Here is a 21,637-nt window from a genome sequence, read left to right as displayed (position 1 = left end):
TCAATTTTAATTTGTTTTATTAGTCGTTTTTATCTAAATATTTTTAGTCCGATAATTTTAATTGTAATTGAATTACAATATACTACAACAAATAAAATAAAGTGAAATGTGGCTAAAAAAAATGTCCACTAATGCTGCGGAAACTTTTTTTTGTGGCCGTGGACAAATAAAAAGTGGCTATGGACAAAAAACGTAAAAGTGTCCAGCCAAAGTGTCCACCCTATTGTGAATGCTCTCTTATACTAAAACCCTAAACCCTAAAAGGGGGATATACTCTCACATAGTACATCCGTACGCAAGTGATTGAGAATGGACTGGATTGGGTTTCCAATTCATCATAGAAAGGAAGGCTGCAAAACAGAAGAAAGATACAGAAGCAAGAGAGAGTTTCCATTCCAATTCATCACAGCTTGTGAGAGTTTCAGTTGTTGATGTAAATCCAAGAAAGCAAAAAAAGATTTAAGGTGCTCTTGTGAGTAAAATGATGTTGTCTTGTTACTGATAGTCATCCAGCTTAGACTTTAGAGCAACCATGGATGTAAATGTAATGATAGTCATTATATAAGGGACCTAGCAATGCTCCTTTGCCAAGAAGCCTTTATTACTTAGGCTCAAATTCCATCTCCATATAGATGAGATGAGCTATTTTCCATTAAATATAAATGTCTCATGATTATCATAGTAATCAACACTAATTATCACTCCGACTATTTATTGACTTGATACAATACCAATCAATCACTTGGCCTGCTCACTCACTATAATTTTTCCATCAGGCCTTCAATCTTTTATACAGTAACTGTCTATTTAATTGAATCATTATCGATTAAACTCATCATTTGTTCACTAATCCGGCGGAAAATAAGTAGAAACGTGGAGCATAGTGTTGATGACTACCATAAATTAAATCCAAAAATTGAACAGGTATTTATAGCAAAATACGTACGTAGAGAAACACAGTAAATTAAATAATACGTAGGACAAAGACAGTAGAGTTGAGTAGCAGCAATGAGAATGCATCTTATTGCAATTCTTCCCTAACCAACTCAGAATGCATCTTCAGTTGTGGGAAGGGAGGGCGAGAGCGAGTTCCGTGAGTCGTCATAGTCCTCCCCCAAGGGCGAAACCTCAACTCTTATATCCTCAATCATCTTCACAACCTGCGCCATTGTCGGCCTCTTCTCCGGCAGCTCCACCACACACGCCATCGCCACGTGCAGCATCGACACCATCTCCTCCTCTATGTTCTTGTACCTCAGCAGCTCCTGATCGAACACCTCCGCCGTCCACTCATCCCTCACCACCGACTGCACCCACTTGGGCAGGTCCACGCTGCCCTCCCTCCCCGTCAGCACCTCAAGCACCACAACCCCGAAGCTGTACACATCCGCCTTCTGAGACAGCCTCTTCACCTCATTCTGCTCCGGCGCCTTGTACCCTTCCAATCTCGCAATCGCGTGAGCAGGGTTCAGCAGCAACGACAGCCCGAAATCCGAAATGCAGGCGTTGCCGTTCTTGTCCAGAAGCACGTTGCATGATCTCACGTTTCCGTGAGGAATTCGCGAAGCTGCATACTCTTGGTGAATCCTCTCTAGCCCCCGCGCAGCGCCCAGCATCAGCCCCAGCCGCGTCGTCCAGTCCAATGGCACCCTGCCTGCTCCCCTGTTCCCTGCCACCATCAATTTTATCAATAATTAACAAGTGTTAGTTTAAATTCATTCATATCCAACAACTCTACCGTGTAAAAGTGAATGGAGGCAGCCATTAGGCATGTAATCATAAACGAGCAGTTTCTCTTCTCTGGCGTAATAGTAAGCTCTGAATCTGACGACATTAGGATGCCGGAGCTTCCCGATCACATCCATGTACTGCTCGAATTCCTTCCTAGCGCAGGGGTTTGCGTCTTTAAGCCTTTTTACAGCCACCGTGCCTCCATCGTCTAGAACCGCCTTGTACACTGTGCCAAGGCTTCCCTTTCCGAGCATCTCCGCGGATGCTCGGAGCAAGTCCTCCAGCTCGAATTGCTTCTTCCTATCGAAGAACACCAGCTTGCTCTTATCGGTAGCGTTAGTGCCGTCGCTGTCTCCACCGCCGTTGTTGTTGTTAGCGTAAACTCTCTTTTCGCTGGAATAGCTGCTCCTCTTCCCGCCCTCGCTCGAGCTTGTAATCTCCCTCGATCGCTTTCCGCCGCACCAATAGGCCACCGCGAACGATGCCATTACCAATACCAAAACAGAGTTCGCCACCACAATTGCTACGATTGCGCCGTTGCTAAGCTTTTTGTGATGCTTGCTTGTTGTTGGCTCGTCGATTGTGGCGGTTGTTGAGGAAGGAAGAGAGCTAGGGTTTGACGGAACGGTTTGATTGGTTGATGATTGATGATCGCCGCCTGTGTATGAGCATTTGGGGAAAGGGCTGCTCCCGCAGAGACCTTCATTGCCGGAGAAGCTCGCCTCGCCGTATCGGGAGATTACGGATTTCGGCACGGCGCCGTAGAGCTCGTTGTTCGATAAATTGACTTGTTTGAGAAGAGGAAAGGAATCGAGGAATTTAGGGATTGTGCCGGAGAGGTCGTTGTTCTGGAGGTGGAGAGTGAGGAGGCGGGAGAGGTTGGCGAATTGTGCGGGGATGGGGCCGCGGAGGTTGTTGTTGGAGAGGTCGAGGCGGCGGAGGCGGTGGAGGAAGGAGAGCTCCGGCGGGATCTCGCCGGAGAAGTCGTTTCCAGAGAGATAAATGAGCTTGAGGTTGGGGCATTGGGAGAGGGCGGCGAGGGTGCCGTTGAGGCGGTTGGAGCGGAGGTCGAGGAGGCGGAGCTGGTCGAGGGAGGAGAGGGCGTCGATGGGGCCGCGGAGGCTGAGGGACGGCAGGGAGACGGCGGTGACGCGGTTGTTGGTGCAGTTGATGCCGAGCCAGTTGGCGGAGCATGCGGAGCCGGTCCAGTTCGAGAGGAGTGTGCCGTGAAGGTCGGTCTGGGAGCGGAATAGAGAGAGGACGGCGGTGTCATTGACGGCGGCGGTGGCAGCGACCAAGAGTGAGGTCAGAATGAGGAGAAAGGAGGACGAGATGAGGTCCATTTTTTGTTAGCATGGAGCGCAAATGCATGGGACGTCAGAGGCTCACTTTTATTCAAAACTGTGGACAGACAAATAACTTTACCTTTTATTTTATGACATTATTATTGTGGTCAATACAAATATACTCATGTATTTTATACATTTTTTCATTTATATTGGACCTCCTTTTAATAGAAATGACCATGGAACTTAAAAAAAAAGGGGCATCAAAAGCTAATTAGTACACTCTGTATTCATAAAATGGGTTCTTATTGAGCTAGTATTTTCTTAATAAAGCATCACAAATATAGTACTAGTATATAATAAAGACATGATTAAATAAGATCACTGGATTGCTGTAAGAAATTAGTCTCTCTCCCGCTCTATCTTTCTCAAAACAAATGTTGACTAGGCCAGTACAAATAGGAATGAACAATGATTGTAGAGAGAGAGAGAGAGAGAAAAGGGAATTGTGCTTGATTTACTACTTTAATAAAATTTATAGATAAAAAGAGCGAAATGATTAAAGGAGTGCGAGAGTGAAGAGTGTGTTTGTTGTGTGAATGATTGCTGTTCTCCACTCTATTCCAATCAAATGGAGTCAAGTAAAAAAATTGTAAAATTTGTGGTATAATGGAAAAGAGAATTTGTAGAGCTTTTCAATGCTTTTTACTGGGCCTGATTGTTGAGCAACATATAAAAGGGGCTAACATTCTTCAAGACTTGAGAGGGATCACATTCAGACTTTAACCAAATTCTTCCGATTCAGTTAACAGTAAAAAACAGATTAGTTGACACAAAATGGATCCACATTTCAGTAACAAAGTCACTGGCCATACAAATTTAACCTTTGATTAAGTATATTCAAAATGTACTTGAATCATTGGTTTTTAACCATCAATTAAAAGTAAAGAATGTCATTTGGGAAACTGCAACTTTAGTACTGTAATTGTAGATCAGCCAATACTAGTTCAGTCCCAAGACCAAATTCAAATTTTAGCTACTTTAGCCAATACAAATTGATCATTTTCTCTACAAATTGACTTATAGATCTAAAAAACGCAATTTCCCTCCCATCACATGATATTATTAGCTAATATAGAAACTTTAAATTAGAAAAGCGGTAAACCTACACATTTTTCATTTATAGACTAGGCATATAAATTGAATTTGGTTCGGCATTTGTAGTGATTTACAGAATAAATTAGTACGAGTTCGCCAATCCACAAGCCATTTCTTTCTTTCTTTACCTTTTCTTTTGTTTCCTGTTTCAAAAAGAAAAGCTCTTACTTTAAGTGTCACAGAAGCAAAGTTGCGTTTGCCAAATCATCAAATTATTCAATTTCATCTCACGTCACGTATATAAATTACATGCAATTCTAATAATAATCAATCGAGCTCGATAACACACATGTTATTCATTCCATCAATCCTCAACATCGCATATAGTAACACCTTTCGCATACAAAATCCAAATTTATAGGACAAAGTAAACTATTTTATGAAAAACAAAAGAGGAATATAAGTTACTAATAGATTCATAAGTTAAAAGCGTGTCTGGGTTAAATAAGTTACTAATATAAAGTCGACAGATACATAGGGAAGCGGACCTTTATAATTGTTTTGAAACTTTGTCGTAATAAGAAAAAAAAGAAAATGAACAATGACAGAGAAGGCGATGTCACAATTGTCGGCAAAAGCAAGGAATGGTGTTACAGCCTTGTGTTCGTAGCAAAATAAGCTATGAAAATTGAGATTAGACGTCTTCCAAATGGTGTATTCTTCATTTGATAAATAAAACTACGGTTCTATCGAATTTCAATGTACGGATCAGACAGCAAATTGACATAACAAATAGGCTTCTTTTGACCAAAATCAACCATTTTTACTGTAATTTGATAAAACAGAGATATAGTAATTTGACTCAGCAACCATATTCCCATCTGATTCGCTATTAATAATGCAAAGAATGTTTAATGAAATTGCACTTTACTTAAAATGCATTCATGTATGCTACACTAAAAGGCTGGAGGGTACGCAAAAATAAACAACTTTCAACAAAATAGGAAATTTTCTCACCTTGCAAAAGCAATAAACCGGAAGCATTGCGATTGTTCTCCTTTGCATTTAAATTTTAGCCTCTCTCACCATGTGCATCATCGGTGCTTACAGATTTCATAAAAATGTGAAAATGCAACGTATCCCATAATTTTTCAACAATTCCACGCGATAGAGTAAGATATGCTTGTCTGGCAGCCAGTCGGCGAGCTTCAAGAATCTCGGCATTGACAAAGAGCTCACTAACAACATCTACTAGCTTTTCATGTGAAACCTGAAAATATAGAGATAATATCATTAAGAGCGACGCCATGAAAAAAAAGGAAAATATTTGAGTTTGACCATTAAAAGAGCTCACTAACAGAATCTAATACTCCCTCCGTCCCAAGGAAGATGACCCCTTTCTTGGGCGGCACGGGATTTTATGCAACTTTATTTTGTGTGTTAAGTGGAGAGAGTAAAGTAAGAGAGAGGGAATAAAGTAGAGATAAAGGGATTTCCATTTTAAGTAATGAGTCATCTTGATTGGGACAAACCAAAAAGGAAAGTGAGTCATCTTCAATGGGACGGAAGGAGTAGTAGAGTATATCTTTAGCTCCCTAATCCACCTAATAAGCACATATCATAATCTAAACCTTAAAGAGACTTTGCATACCTGCAGAACTGAAAGGGGATTCACATGTTGCATTTCGGCTACCATGTGCGAAAAGTGGCCAACATGATGGCCTGAAAATAAACTACCAGATATCAATAAATAGATTATGTTCCCCCTTTTTACATAATCTCAATTGAGATAGTCAAAATGACCTGTTAAAACAGCACAGCCAGCTCCAGCAGCTTCTGATATATTGTGACCTGCTGATCCAGGAAGGAATGAAGCTCCTACTACTGCTATTGGCGTTAAGCTGTAGAAGTCTCTAAGTTCACCTATAACATAAAATAAGATTCTATCAGTTTGTTGAAGATAAAAAGTACACTGACACTGTAAGGACTAAGAACTGAAGTACTAGTATGATACTGTAAGGGGCTAATGTACAGTGTGACATCATGCACTAATGATTGTTACATTCCAAACTTCATAAAACTTATTTGGCTGAATCCTAAAATTTTGAAATAAAAGCAGCCAGTTGATAGCTACATTTTGGTTGAGCAAAATAATACTCCATTTGATGAACCAGGGAGGGGAGAGAGAGTCAGAACACTGGTAATACATTCTATATACAGAATATTATATGGAGGAAGAACAAAGAGAAAGAGAAATTGCAAATGTGTAATACCTAATGTGTCAACCATATATATACCCGTTTCATTGGTTAGATTATCACCACGAGACCGCAATGCCACAGAAATTCCTTCCTCCTGTGATCTCTGTATCATCAAATAAGATAACACCATCAATCAAGTTCATGAAAGACGAATATATACTAAAATCTGTCACATTGAAAAGGTTCGGGAACAATGTAATGCCTCTATAAACTATTACTCATATATATTTCTATAGAATGTTACCCAACTAGTGAACTTAATAATTACTGGAGTAGTAATTTATTTAGATGAAAATAATTGCTTTTGTCAAGCATTTTGAAGGAAATAATCGTGGCAAAAAGGCACCTGTCAAAATAACCCAATGTCTACCCCAAATGTTTTTCACATCACAGAGATCAGGATTTGATCTGAATACATACTATGACAAAGTTTGTTATACCTCAGATTGACCATAGCTAGCTAAAGTGTGAAAAGTGAAAACTAATGAAGATGAATCTTATATTGAACCAACACAACATTTCAAGATGGAATAAGAGTTTGTCCAAATATGCAAAGCCCAATCAGAAATATCTCAAGTTATAATACTACCCCGAGAAATAGCTAAATTTGCTTTCCTTAAACCAAATAACAGATGTACATAGAAATGTCAATCAATAAATAGAAGCACTTGTACCAACGTGATATCTTGTCCAAGGTGAGGCTTACGGGGGACGATAATAGTTACTAGATCTGGATGCTTTTGTTTTAGTAACTTGTGAGCTCTGATAAATACTGTAGAAATGAAGATTCAATTAACAGAGTAATTAAAAATAATCTGAAAAATTCTATACCAAACAGCACTTGATTCATGTTGATTACTAAACAGTATCACACTAAGACAACAACATCACAAAATCAGTTCAATTTATACTCATCAGTTACCTTCATCTTCACCCTTATGAATTGAAGACGCCATCCATACTTTCCTACAGGAAAGCTGTGCCTGGATCTCTTCGAGGCTTTTCTTTACTCCAACAGAATTTCCATAATCTGATATAGCTGGAAAATATAAAAGAATGCAAGAATATAAACCAACAAGAAGTGCACCACCTTTTAGTCTGATCTATCTTAATGACTCTGAAAGTGTTTCTATAAGATACCAAATTTGAGGTCTCCAGTATAGTTTATGACATATGGTGGAGCTTGCAATAGCTGAAACTGAATCCCTTGGATTGTGCTCTGGCATTTTGGAAAGAGAGATGCAATTAGGTATAACGAAGAAAGTTTATAAGTTTCAAATATAGCATGATACATACCAATGGGAGAATCAATGAAAACTTTGAAAGCATCAACTTGATCAATGGTAAAATTACTGGATTAGACCAATTTCGGAATGATTTTGTGGAGATTCTTCCATTTAGCAACGCCAATGCAATCTACAGACATGGAAGAAAAAAAAGAAATACCACCAGATGAGAAAATGTTGGAACCATGACTCAAAGTGCCTCTTGATGATTAGTTATAACAGTCTTAACATAATTCTATATTACTCGGACCTGGAGACAAGCAAGGACGAATTTATAATTGCGATTCTTCACGCGAGAATAAATACTCACGCCATTTCTTGCAGCGCCCATGATGAGATTTGGCCACAATTCACTTTCCATCAGCATAACTGCATTTGGCCTCCAATATTGAAGAAAAACATCCATACTATATGGTATATCAAGAGGAGCAAACTGCCTTATGCCAAATAAGAAGAATACACAAAAGATTAGACTCATACTGAAAAATAAATGATTGGTTTGGTACTTGATTCATAGGCAAGAACAACATTCACATAGACTGACAAACAAACTTCAAGCACCTGATATATGACATTACTTGGAAGTCTCTCCTTTATCACTTCACTGCAACACAAACGAAAACGGCGAACAATGAGATACATCTATTTCCATATAAATGCAATAAAAAAGAAAAATGAAACGACCAGTTGTGTAAAATAAATAATCTAAATTTGTGCTTACAATGCCGAGACCGTGGTCGTGGTCATGAGCACCGTCACATCGGGCCTCCTCTCCAAACAGCACTTAATCACAGGAATGGCGGCCAATCCTTCACCTTTTCATAGAGCAGCGTAGGAATTAGTGGCAGTAACTAATTTCGAGCACTGAGTAAAGGTGAAGAGAATAATCACCCAAGGAGACGGCGTGGAACCAGATGAGGCGACCGGCGGGGCGAGGCGCGGAGGGGCGGCCGAGGCGTTCCGGCCAGCGAATGGGGTGTTCTCGGCCACGGATTTTGCGCCACCGTAGATGGAGGCGGATTAACGGCGAAAAGCCGAAGGTTAGGGCTCGGTAAATTTTATACACTATTTCACCGCTTGATATCGCCATTGCATTACTCGTAGAACAAGGAGGAATAACTTGCTTTGTTAGTCTTTAGGTTTTCAGATCGCCAGTTGACGGCCGGCGGCTTATACGTATTTTATTTCTGTCTCTGATTGGGGTTTAAGTTTCGAATTTTAATTTTTTGTAATTAAAATATTTTCAACGGCGTTGAAACAGAGTCATGCTTTGGATTAATCTATAGTTAAAACTTACTCCCTCCGTCCCACGTAATTTTACACACTTTGACCCGGCACAGATTTAAGAAATGTAGTGGAAAGTGGGTTGAAATAGTTGGTGGGATGTGGGTCTACTTTTAAAGTATTAGTTTTATAATAAAATGTGAGTAGGAATGAGTTAGTGGAATATGAGATCCACTACCAAAAATAGTAAAAGTGAAATGGGTAAAATTATATGGGACGGACCAAAATAGAATATTGAGTAAAATTATGTGGGACGGAGGGAGTATAAGACATTTTCTGAACTGTATTTTCTTGAAAAATAGTCTGCTTTTTTTTTAACTCAATCGGCTATTCAAACATTTAAAAATGCTATTTTCCATGATATCTCTTGTCTCTTGAGTTTCCTTGCTAAGTCCCAGATCGAACTATTTGTGTTTGATCTGCTAAGTCGGAGGAGACCTAACAGTTTCTGAGAGATTTTGAGAGGTTTCTTTGGTGTTTGGAGTGATGCAGTGTGATTGTGTGTTGAGGTGGTGTCTGTTGTGTGTTTGTTGGTGAAACCTACTTCGGGTGTTCTTTACTAGTTTACTTGCGACTTTCGGTTAAAAGGGGTTTCGCGTGTGGTGCGTGCTTCAGACTGAGCTAATTGTGATTTTACATATTCGCATGTTCCTGTCTGTTTTTGCGTAGTTCTATTATCTTGTTATCTTCAAACTAATGTATTGAAGATGCAGATGATACTTGTGAACTGTTTTGAGTTAGATTGGTGAATAGCTTGGGTGATTCTTGTTGAATGCTACTCTACTCTTTTCGTCCCACTAAATATAAAACATTTGTTTTTTGACACGTAATTTTATATAGTATTATTATCTTGTGAGTTAAGTGGAGAGAAAATAAATTAAGAGAGAAAAAAATGTAGAGATATGTTGTTTTTATTTTAGGAAATGTTTCATTTTTAGCGAAATAACCAAAAAGGAAATATTTCATTTTTAATAGGACATAGTATTTCTTTACTTGTTTGCTTCTTTGATTGGTCTATTAGCTGAAAATGTCTCGATTTTAAGTGAATCCTTAATGGTCTGATCCCCACATAAAGCGTAGAAAAAGGACCTGAAACACTTAGAAAAGAAAAGAGCAGGATTGATCAGTCAACTCACATTAAAAAAAATGAGAGAGAAACCCATGTTTTAAAAATCGGACCGGACCGGCCGGTTCGACCGGTCCAACCGCGAACCAGCAAGCAATCCGGTCCGGTTAAGCCATAAAAACCGCCATCAAGTTCACCCGCTTTGAACCAGTGAAACCGGCCGGCCGAACCGGTCGGACCGGTAACTGGGAACCGGTTTTCTTCAATTTCAAAATATCTTTTCAAAATTTGTTCTTGCATAGAGTCGAACCCATGACCTCTCCTCCAAATATCAGCACCTCCTCGACTCCACCACAAGGCCTTGATGGAATATAATGAACATTGATTATATACATACATTAAATTTTATACACCTAATTACCCATACTAATAAAATAATTCATCTTAATTATATATTCTATAAATAATTTATAATTATAGTATATATTAAATTATAATTATTATATCTTAACTTCTAATCATACTTACTAATAACTAAATTTGATCGTTAGTTATCAAGTTATCATTCATATTCATATTACTTATTAGTTATAGTTCACTATTTATTAAATATTATTTTTTAGTATATTTTACTTAAACTACCTAATATTCTTTTTAAATAATTTTATAATATTACTTCGTCACACACACATTTTTGAAATAACATGAACTTTATCTACTTTTATACATATAATATATATTTTCATCTACACTAATTAATAATTTATGTATTTAATTATATTTACTAATAAAAAATTATTCAATTTTAATATTTGAATACTATTTTTTTATTTATATTATATCTATAACTAATTATTTATATGGTTTAGTTATGAACTATATTTTATTATTTATTATATTTTTTGTGCATTATATATTTAATTTAATATATTTATAATAGTATAACGGTTCGACCAATAGTTAAATCGGTCGGACCGGTTGAACCATGAACCAGTAGCTTCGCCGGTTCGCCGGCCGGTCCGATTTTTAAAACATTGAGAGAAACAGATCAGCGAGGTAGTTGTCCATATTCATGTTTTTTAACTGCTCAACACAATTTTCATGATGAATTTAGATCTTATTTTAGTATACAACATATGATTATGATGACAAGAATTTCTAATACTATTGTATATGATCAATTGCATCGTAGTACATGTTATCCCTTGTAAAGAAATAATCATCATATGCTCTACTACCAGAAGGCTCTCGTAAATTTGTATTTCTGCCAAAATGAAATAGGTAACTTAGCCTCATCAGAAGCTCCGTGATTGCTTCCTCCGTGTCTGCCTGGTTTGCAAAGTAAAGTGTCTGCACGAGTAGTATGTTTGACCCACAAACCACCCTCTCCCTTTCGAAATTCCGTTCCGATTGCCATCGTATCATGTTCCGAGCAAGTGGAGACAGCCATTCCAAAATGCCAGCAACTTCTGAGCTCAACTCAGCTGCCAAGGCAGCATTGTACTCGAACGAATCCAGGGTTGCGGAAAATGCCTTCAGCTTCGCCCTTAGACTCCTCCTAATAGACGAAGGTAGCATATCATAGAGATCGTCCCTTGCATCGAGACTGATCAAGTGAGGAGACGAAGCTAGCTTCTCCATCAATACAATCACATGAGCGTAGTGGAGAGCCAGAGCCGCATAGCCAAGAGTCGATGGTGGAGCATTCAACAGACGACGTTTGGCAAGAAAGAAAGATCCATCCCTGGATAGTATGGCGAGACGCCTAACAGTGCACGCCTCTTCTATCTCGTTAGCATCGTTCTCAGACCCTGCGTACGAGCTGCCACAGGAGTGCGTGTAATAGTTCTCTAAAACAGGAGACTCAATCCCACCACCTGTCATGCAGCCTTTCAAGCCAAGGCGTCTACCTATCACAGGTTGCTGCATCCCACAGCGAATGGACGAAGAAGTCCGATCATAGCCCTTCATTTTGCTCTTGCAAGCTCGTGAGGCAGAATTTGACCATGTCCTCCTAATGCAAGCTCCGTGATTATCATTGCTCTCAGAAGACGTTTGCTCGAGGCGAGGCATTGAATTGCAACGACTAGGGAACCAATCACCTCCACCACTCCCAAAAGCATACTTGATCCTCTCAATGATGGTGAAGAGGGATCTGAGGAGAAGCCGAACCACATAGTCGTACGTTCTCACCCAGGGAGACATCTCCTGAAGGGACTTCACCTCCTGGCGCTGCCACAGGACTCTGTGTTGGCACTCAATCAGTCTCATCTTTCCAAAGTTGGCACCGGCTCGCATCCGCTTCAGACTCTGCTCGCTATCCACCAGCACTTGGAGTTCTGTGTGGAGCTGCTCCGTTGCAGCCACAAACTTGTCCATCTTTTTAACCTTCCTGTCCATCTTCTTCAGCCTGTATTGCCAACCGTACCATTTGGGGTCAATGGCGCTGGGATCGTTGAAAATGGGGTCGAGGTTATGGTAGGTGGAATCAGCACACTTGTTCCCAAGCACAGCAACTGATTTCCCCAAATCCATCAAGTTATCAATGATCTCAGCGACAGCGAGATCCAGAAGGTAGTCGTCGTCGTCAGAAACAAGCCTGTGGATTCCGATTGAGTTGGCGATCTCAACTTTGAGTGTAGCAATGTGTCTAGCACTGACAGAGTCCCAGATCTTAACCACCCTGGACATCATCCTGGAGATGTCGAATGCCAAAATTCCAACAATTGGCCCGCGCCTGCTTGAGCTCCTCAAAACTCCTAAATCAAAATATTAGTATTATTTTCAGGTGTTTGTTTTAATACGAAAAAAATAAAGAAACAAGTATAGCATGAAAAAATCTTACTGTGAACTAACATCTTCTCCGCTACCAGCAAACTAGAGGCGAGTCACATCAACGGCAGCATGACGATCTCCTCTGAATGTAACAATTGAGAGAGGGAGAGGGAGAGGGAGTTTGGAGATTTGTTCAAATATATAGGAGTAATATAGATATAGTGCATAACGATATAGAGAGAGCCGGCGACAAATGTGAGTACAAAATTATTGTCGCGATGTAAACGAGGTCAAAGCAAAAGGAGACGTGTCAGTTTAAGTAAGATTGGTCGTTATTGTTGCTTGGCAATTGGCATGGTGGGAATAGCGTGGAAATTGGAATATGATATGGTTTATATATGGGGTATATGCTTCTTGCTACTACATAGTTATATACAGTACTATTCTTATTTTATTACATTTGAGCTTTGTTATTGGCTCCACCTAGTTTCAGAAAACTTACAAACAAGTGAAGTTGAATTTGAGATGTTGCCGCTCAATTTATGCCCGCGCCGCCGCCGATCCACCCACAAATATACAATAGTGTGAATATATATATATATTTTTTAAGTATGTTATTAATCACATTTAAGTATAGCAGAAGATTAAGACGGGAGAAGTTGGAAATCAGGCAACGTCACTAACGATTTAAACAAAAAAATCAAAACTTGTTGTTTTAATCTTCCTATGCTATATATATATATATAGAGTTGTGATCAATGTCGAACCAATTTTAAAGACCGAACTAGAGACCAAATCTGGGCCATTAGATCTAGTTTTTTTTATGAGATGTGCTGCTGTGAAAAAATTTTCGGCTTCATTACAAGCCCATTTTACTTCATTATATAGGTTTATTACTTCATTCTGTACTTCAAATGCTTCTACACATACTTCATTCCAATAATTTATTGCATTATTCCATGTGTTTATTAAACTATATTAGCGCCATGGCGTTGGTGATAGATATTGTAGAGAGAAAGAACGGCACACGGCGGCGAAACCACATTTAAGTACTGGAATGAAGTAAAAACCTATTGGAATGAAGTAAAAACCTACTAGAATGAAGTAAAAACCTACTAGAATGAAGTAATATATTATGGAACGAAGTTAAATCTTCGTAACATGTTAGTATGACTTATTTACCTTCAGATGAATTAAAATAGGCTCGTGATGAAGGCGAAAATAATTTATAAATTTTTGTATCTTATCCATAAAAAACTAGATCTAAAAGCCCTAATTTGGTAGGGTTCGGTGGTTCGGTCTTTAAGAGTGGATTTGTGGATAATATTATCCACAAATCCACTCTTAAAGACCGAACCACCGAACCCTACCAAAGGATTATCCACAAATCTACTCTTAAAGACCGAACCACCGAACCCTACCAAATTAGGGCTTTTAGATCTAGTTTTTTATGGATAAGATACAGAAATTTATAAATTATTTTCGCCTTCATCACGAGCCTATTTTAATTCATCTGAAGGTAAATAAGTCATACTAACATGTTACGAAGATTTAACTTCGTTCCATAATATATTACTTCATTCTAGTAAGTTTTTACTTCATTCTAGTAGGTTTTTACTTCATTCCAATAGGTTTTTACTTCATTCCAGTACTTAAATGTGGTTTCGCCGCCGCGTGCCGTTCTTTCTCTCTACAATATCTATCACCAACGCCATGGCGCTAATATAGTTTAATAAACACATGGAATAATGCAATAAATTATTGGAATGAAGTATGTGTAGAAGCATTTGAAGTACAGAATGAAGTAATAAACCTATATAATGAAGTAAAATGGGCTTGTAATGAAGCCGAAAAAATTTTCACAGCAGCACATCTCATCAAAAAAACTAGATCTAATGGCCCAGATTTGGTCTCTAGTTCGGTCTTTAAAATTGGTTCGACATTGATCACAACTCTCTCTCTATATATATATATATAGGGTAGTGATAAAATGCAAACTCATATATTATACAAACTCCAAACTTTTTCAACACAATATCAACATAATGTCAACACAGTATAAAATTTCAAGATTCTGATATCAACACAATATCAATACAATGTCAACACAATTTCAACACAACATCAACCTTTGACATTGTGTTGACATTTTTTGTTGCTATTATTTCATGATCTGTTGATATTTTCTAACGGTCCAGATCATAGTTTGGAGTTTGTACAATATTTAGAGTTTGCATTTGATCACATCCCTATATATATATATATATAGAGGAGTGATCAATGTTTAACTAATTTTAAGTGTATAACTAGAGAACAAATCTCAGCCACATATCTTAATACTTAAAATTAATCTTATGGCTTAACTATTTTTACATATTTTAATTAAAAAGTAATTAACAAGGGCATTTTTGGAAACCATATTCTATGGAAGATTCACGCTAATTCCAGATCTTGCTGCAACAAAATCATCCAGATTTTCGGCGACGCCGTCCTTCGCTCCGCCACCGATCCTTGCAAACGTTCCACCAGGTTGCACACACTTGCTGCGCGCTGCACAGCTTCTCCTCCGCCCCCAACCTCTTGAGAATGTTGCCGGTCACATCTGCAGGCAGCTCGATCCACGGCGGCGAGGATGAATCGGCCGTCGCCGGAATTTCACATTTAGTGCTCATACTTCGACCTGCAAGTAACCGCACAACTCGATTCTCAAATTATCGATGGAAATGAGGGAAAAACTTGCTCGATTTCACAGTAAAAGTAAAATTAGGGCTCAAAATTAGGATTACACTGCAAATAACCGCGATTTTCAGATTATCGGTGGAAATGAGGGGAAAACTTGCTCGATTTCGCAGTGAAAGTAAAATTAGGGCTCATGTTCAACAATCACATCTCGCAAAATATTCATCTCAAGAGTTAATTTCCTCATCTTAATTGTTGATTTCATGAACTGCTATATCAATTTTCTCGCAAGAGCTGATTTATCCATCGTCAATTGTTAATTTCACGATCTGTTATATCAATTTTCATCGCAGAGCTAATTTCTCCAACGCTAATAGTCGATTTCATGATATGCTAATTCAGCATTCCATCGCAAGAGTTGATTTTTCTATCTCATGAATTTGTTTTTCAATATAAGCATGGATGACAGACACTTCACTCTAACCATAGAATACTTCACTCTAAGCAAGTTTTACTTCACTGAAATGGAAAAACAAAGCACTTTAAGCATGAATGAACACTTCACTCTAACCATGGAACACTTTACTCTAACCATGATATACTTCACTCTAAGCAAGTTTTACTTCACTGAAATGAAAAAACAAAGCACTTTAAGCATGAATGACAAACACTTCACTCTAACACTGGAATACTTCACTCTAACCATGTTTTACTTCACTGAAATGGAAAAAACAAAGCACTACAAGCATAGATCACAGACACTTCACTCTAACACTGGAATACTTCACTCTAACCATGTTTTACTTCACTGAAATAGATAAACAAAGCACTACAAGCACAGATCACAAACACTTCACTCTAACACTGGAATACTTCGCTCTAACCATGTTTTACTTCACTGAAATGGAAAAACAAAGCACTGCAAGCATAGATCACAGACACTTCACTCTAACACTGGAATACTTCACTCTAACCATGTTTTACTTCACTGAAATGGAAAAACAAAGCACTGCAAGCATAGATCACATAACTTCACTCTAACACTGGAATACTTCACTCTAACCATGTTTTACTTCACTGAAATGGAAAAACAAAGCACTGCAAACATAGATCACAGACACTTCACTCTAATACTGGAATACTTCACTCTAACCATGTTTTACTTCACTGAAATGGAAAAACAAAGCACTGCAAGCATAGATCACAGACACTTCACTCTAACACTGGAATACTTCACTCTAACCATGTTTTACTTCACTGAAATGGAAAAACAAAGCACTACAAGCATAGATCACAGACACTTCGCTCTAACACTGGAATACTTCACTCTAACCATGTTTTACTTCACTGAAATGGAAAAACAAAGCACTACAAGCATAGATCACAGACACTTCACTCTAACACTGTTTTACTTCAAACCAATGAAAAAACAGAGCACAATAAGCATAGATCACAAACACTTCACTCTAATAATGTAATAATTCACTAAATGAAAAACAGAGCATGTAGTTGTTACTCACGATCAGAGTCTACGGTTGTTGTTTTTCTTTTTTTCTGTCGATCAAAACCTACACAAAACATAGAAGTAGTTAATTGTAGTAATTAACTGTAAGCTAACATCTGTTCTGTTCAATTTGGATTCCATAATAAACTACTGGATATCTCACTTATTAAACACTCTCGGCGTTAGAATTTGCAGAATTCTCAAAACTAAATCTAAATAAGAATGAAAAATCTAAATCAGTAACTAGTAGAACAACTTACATTTTGAAAAATCTTTCTCATTTGGATTCATTGTTCGACTATGGATGGAGGCGACGGCGATTGCAGCGACGATGGATGGAAGCGATGGCGACGGTGGATGGAAGCGACGGCGACGATGGATGGAGGCGACGGGAAGAGCAGTGATGGTGGGAGATGAATTCTGCAATTTAGTGAAATGTCTATTATACCCCCACCTTGTATAGTGAAGTAAATCTGTGATAGAGTGAATTGATTTCTCCTTCAAATTCGAAAATCTCATGTGTTAAAACTAGCCCTTAATTTTCTTGATCTTGTGGCTGTGATTTGTTCTCTAGTTATATACTTAAGGGGCACTTTCCCTATATCACTACTCTATATATATATATATATATATATATATATATATAGGGGAGCATTAGGGTCCTATTACACCCTTAGTGTCTTTTCTCTTCTTAATATAAACCATTAGATTGATGGAATGGATGGACTAGATTAAAAGGACAAATCTTATTCCGTATTGCATTATTCGTTCATTTTCGTGCATTATAAGGGTAAAGCAGTAAAATAACATACTAACCCAGACGTTTCAAAACGGAAGGTGCGATATTTACGCAGCATTTTCATTGACCTTTCATCTCCTCTCTCTCTCTCACTCCATCCCATCAACATTCTCTCAACCCAATTTCTCCCCTAATTCAAAAACAAGAGAAACCCTAGCCGCCGCTCTCTTCCACTCGAATTCAAATTCAGCAACGATTTCCGCCGTCAAATCGCCGTCGACCGCCGATTCTATCTCACAAAAGCTGCTGTTTTGGTTCGTGGTGTGGGTTGATAGTCGAATCATCTCCTGGACATAAAAAGGTGTGTGTTTGCAGTATATTTTTTAGGTAGAAACACTACTAAACCTCGATTGGCGACGTTTACAAACACAACCAGTAGCCGATTCACAGTTTTTGTTCTCCTTTGAGTTTCGATTGGAAATAATGCACAAAATTATTTTGCTCGTTTTTCTTGAAAAAGATGAAATTGCGACCATAATAGTAAGGGTTATGTTCATTCTGGGTATATTAAGTTATGTTGTGAGTTATAGCTTGGTTTTCATCCATTAGCTTTCGATTTGGAACGATGCACAAAAGATGTCTTTTTTGTGTGGAGAAGATGAAATTGTGGGCATTTGATTTAGGGTTGTAAGCTATATGGAAGTGTATAGTGGATTTCTGATCAATATTTACATTGTTCGTCATTAAATGGTTGAAACCTCACTGATTTATGGTTGAAACATCACTGATTTCGTCAATATTGTTGCGCAGATATAGAATGACTAAAAGAGGCCGGCAGTACAAAAGCCAACCGGAACCCAATGAAGGTGATGCATTATTTTATCATTCTTGTACATTATTGTCCATTTCATTGGATTCGAACTCTGTGTTCATTCAGAAATTGCTATTTTTTGCACTTTGTGGTATAGGTTGCAGTATAGGAAGTAATTGTTTAGTATAATTTGGTTTATACATTAAATATTTTGTTCTGTACATCGGTTAATAGATGTGGTGCATTATTTGCTGTAACGTATACATTATTTGTTCTAATTCATATCTTTTTCATATTCTGGACAGCATCTAAGCAGCGTCGGGTTGAGTTTGCTCAAGAGCGGTTGGATTGATTGCAAGAGTAATCATTAGAAACGCTATTGACGTTAACTTTAAGACTGTTGTTTTTGGATAACTTATTTTGATTTGGTCAAAGGACGACTTGTTTTGAACCGTAGATATCACCTGATAACTGAAGCATATTTTGCTACTAGTGTGTGATGTAGTAAAGTGATAATGGATAAATTATTCCCTGGATTTTGAGGAACTTCTACTTGGCCCGCCATGGAATAAATAAAGTGAGTAATGCATAGAATATCATTATTAATGCAAGGCTATTATTCGATAATGCACATTAACAAATTAATGGAATAATGGTATAAATGAAGGGAGTAATACACAGAATATCATTATTAATGCAATGCTATTATTCGATAATGCACGTTAACAAATTAATGGAATAATGGTATAAATAAAGGGAGTAATGCACAGAAAATCATTATTAATGCAAAGGTATTATTCGATAATGCACGTAAACAAAGTAGTGGAATAATGGTATAAAAACAGGGAGTAATGCACAAAAATTCATTATTAATGCAAGACTATTATTCGATTAGCACGCTAACAAAGTAGTGGAATAATGGTATAAAAAAAGGGAGTAATGCACAGAAAATCATTATTAATGCAAGGCTATTATTCGATAATGCACATTAACTCCCGAAAAATCCAAATTTATTATGCATAAAATGTTCACAGCGCTAGAAATAATAAAACTAAGACAACGAAACAAATAATAAAACTGAATACAAGACGAAAACTAATTTTTTAGGTACAAAACACATCAAGCTTTCCTCTTGCCTTTACTAAGCTCTTTCTCCAATATTTTTTAGCGAAATAATAGTTAGAATTTGAGTAAAATCGATGAATTATAGAAAGAAATAAGCATATTGTGATTTAATAAAGGAAAAGAAATAAAAGCTATGTAAATATGGAACAGAAGGCGTGAATCATGGAAATGATATAACTGCCGATTTTTACCTACTCCCCTAAGTGCCCTTTTCGAATTTTTTTGATTAATTTATTAAATCCATGTGGCATAAAAATCAGCCATTAGATCATCAAAATCGTGGGCTAGGATTTAGAAGAAAAAAGAACAATAATTAGAAAAAGGATATGAATACATCCCTCTATATATATATATATATATATATATATATATATATATATATATATTACTCCGAATAAGTACAATATTTTAATGTAGTATAAAACAAAAACTTATACTCGCCATATTCCATGAAACTGGTTTTTTAAATGTCTCAGCAAACTGTAAAAACAATAGGAGTATTAAATTATAATTGTATTACATTTTTACTAAATTAATCTTATTACATGCATTGAACAAACCTTAAAACAAAATTAGTCGTAAGTTAACAAATCACAATAAGTCATAATATCACTACATATCAATTTCCAACATAACTATTTATTTCTACCTTATTTCAATATGACTAACTTATTTTTTTCAATCTCTACTTTATTACAGTATTAGTTAAAATAAAGTTCTCCTTTTTAATTTTTTTTTCTATATTCTATATTTACAACTCATTGCACTTCATTTTTAAAATATTTAATAAACACCAATAATTAAAATGAATTAATTGTATTTGTCAATTTATTTGTTAGGCTAAGGTGTTGGCTATAGCCTTTAACCTATGAGAAGTCTATGATAATGTGGCAGAAGGAGTTTTTGGCTAGCCTTTGGCTAGTCCGTGGCCTATTGTGGATGCTCTTATCAATTCTCCATTGTTTTATTCCCAAATAAATCAAATTCAGGACATTAGTAAAAATAAGGGGACCAACCCTCCAATGTTCTAGTAGTACACGATAATAACGAAGCCAAAAACAGGAACCTGTGATGATCTTTAATTTTAATCAAGTCTTGACTTTATCTAACGTGCTCATTACTATATCTATATCAATCATGAATATAAATAGTTTCATCATGTGTATATTTGCTGAAAAGACATTCCAAAAATCTATTTAAAACAAATCACCACGTTTAATCACACAAGTACTTGTGTTATAGTTATAGAAAAGAAATGGAGTACATAACAACTTTATAAATCAATATATTTCACAATTATTAGGTTAAAATTTTATATTAATAAATTTTATAAATGATCTCTAAACTATAATTAGATATTATTTAAAAAAAACAGTCCCGTAGAATTGATCACAATTACACAAGACCTCATATTTTAAAAACTACTGTAACTATTTTTCTACTAGGCTACTTATATCCATTAAAGAATCAGGACTACTTCAATTATTCACACACTACAGTTTTTTCGATAATAATTGGGCTTTTAATATTGACTTCTAACTCTACTGGGCTTTATTTTTATTGGGCTGAAAAATCAAATAAGATAAAAAATAATAGTACTGTATTATATTTATTCCACTGGACTCGAAGTAAAGAGCAATTCAAAAGCTTCACAGGACAAATTTATTCGTCACTATATTAGATGCTACTTTAAATTTAGCAAGGATACGCTCCATTTAATATACTACAAGAATAAAGATCACAATATATTCCCACTTCAAATTAACTTTCCATTATTTAACCATTTATTTTGTCCTAATATATATGGTGCTCTTCATTTTCAACCTTTTCTTTCTTTATTTATCTTCCCTTTCTGCATATAATACATTTGTCTTTTCCCTCCATAACGAAAATGGTGTTGGTGCTTTCGTTTCTTGTGTTACTTTTTTCCGAATACCAATTACGAATTGACCAATTTTAAATAAAGGCGCTAACAACCCAATTATAAACACA

General features: G+C 37.0%; 3 protein-coding genes across 6 annotated transcripts; all 3 read right to left on the bottom strand.

Moving 5' to 3' along the window:
- Positions 1–903: 903 nt before the first annotated feature.
- Positions 904–3,431, bottom strand: LOC125185473 (leucine-rich repeat receptor-like protein kinase PXC1). The gene is made up of 2 exons (XM_048082003.2): positions 1,739–3,431; positions 904–1,669 (listed from the first exon to the last, which is right to left on the bottom strand). Exons 1-2 carry the CDS (start codon positions 3,072–3,074, stop codon positions 1,047–1,049), a joined length of 1,959 nt encoding a protein of 652 aa, XP_047937960.1. The 5' UTR covers positions 3,075–3,431; the 3' UTR covers positions 904–1,046.
- A 734-nt stretch (positions 3,432–4,165) lies between these two features.
- On the bottom strand, positions 4,166–8,864 carry KDTA (KDO transferase A). 4 transcript variants are annotated; one of them, XM_089068237.1, is made up of 13 exons: positions 8,554–8,864; positions 8,384–8,477; positions 8,224–8,266; positions 7,913–8,095; positions 7,673–7,792; positions 7,517–7,595; positions 7,299–7,415; positions 7,051–7,148; positions 6,389–6,479; positions 5,919–6,038; positions 5,767–5,837; positions 5,133–5,385; positions 4,166–4,318 (listed from the first exon to the last, which is right to left on the bottom strand). In XM_089068237.1, exons 1-12 carry the CDS (start codon positions 8,750–8,752, stop codon positions 5,188–5,190), a joined length of 1,413 nt encoding a protein of 470 aa, XP_088924363.1. In that variant the 5' UTR covers positions 8,753–8,864; the 3' UTR covers positions 4,166–4,318; positions 5,133–5,187. The 4 variants fall into 4 exon arrangements, with proteins under 4 accessions (XP_088924363.1, XP_088924365.1, XP_088924369.1 ...); XM_089068239.1 differs by having other exon boundaries at positions 7,973–8,095; XM_089068243.1 differs by having other exon boundaries at positions 7,913–8,099; positions 8,554–8,596.
- A 2,312-nt stretch (positions 8,865–11,176) lies between these two features.
- Positions 11,177–12,870, bottom strand: LOC125221006 (protein PSK SIMULATOR 3-like). Its single transcript, XM_048123130.2, has 2 exons — positions 12,858–12,870; positions 11,177–12,771 (listed from the first exon to the last, which is right to left on the bottom strand). Exons 1-2 carry the CDS (start codon positions 12,868–12,870, stop codon positions 11,177–11,179), a joined length of 1,608 nt encoding a protein of 535 aa, XP_047979087.2.
- Positions 12,871–21,637: the final 8,767 nt, after the last annotated feature.

Source organism: Salvia hispanica, chromosome 1 (assembly GCF_029641045.1).
Source record: "Salvia hispanica isolate PSC_SH4W2 chromosome 1, Shi_PSC_v1, whole genome shotgun sequence".
In the NCBI taxonomy this organism is placed as follows: Eukaryota; Viridiplantae; Streptophyta; class Magnoliopsida; order Lamiales; family Lamiaceae; genus Salvia; species Salvia hispanica.
This window is presented reverse-complemented; position numbering and strand designations above follow the sequence as displayed.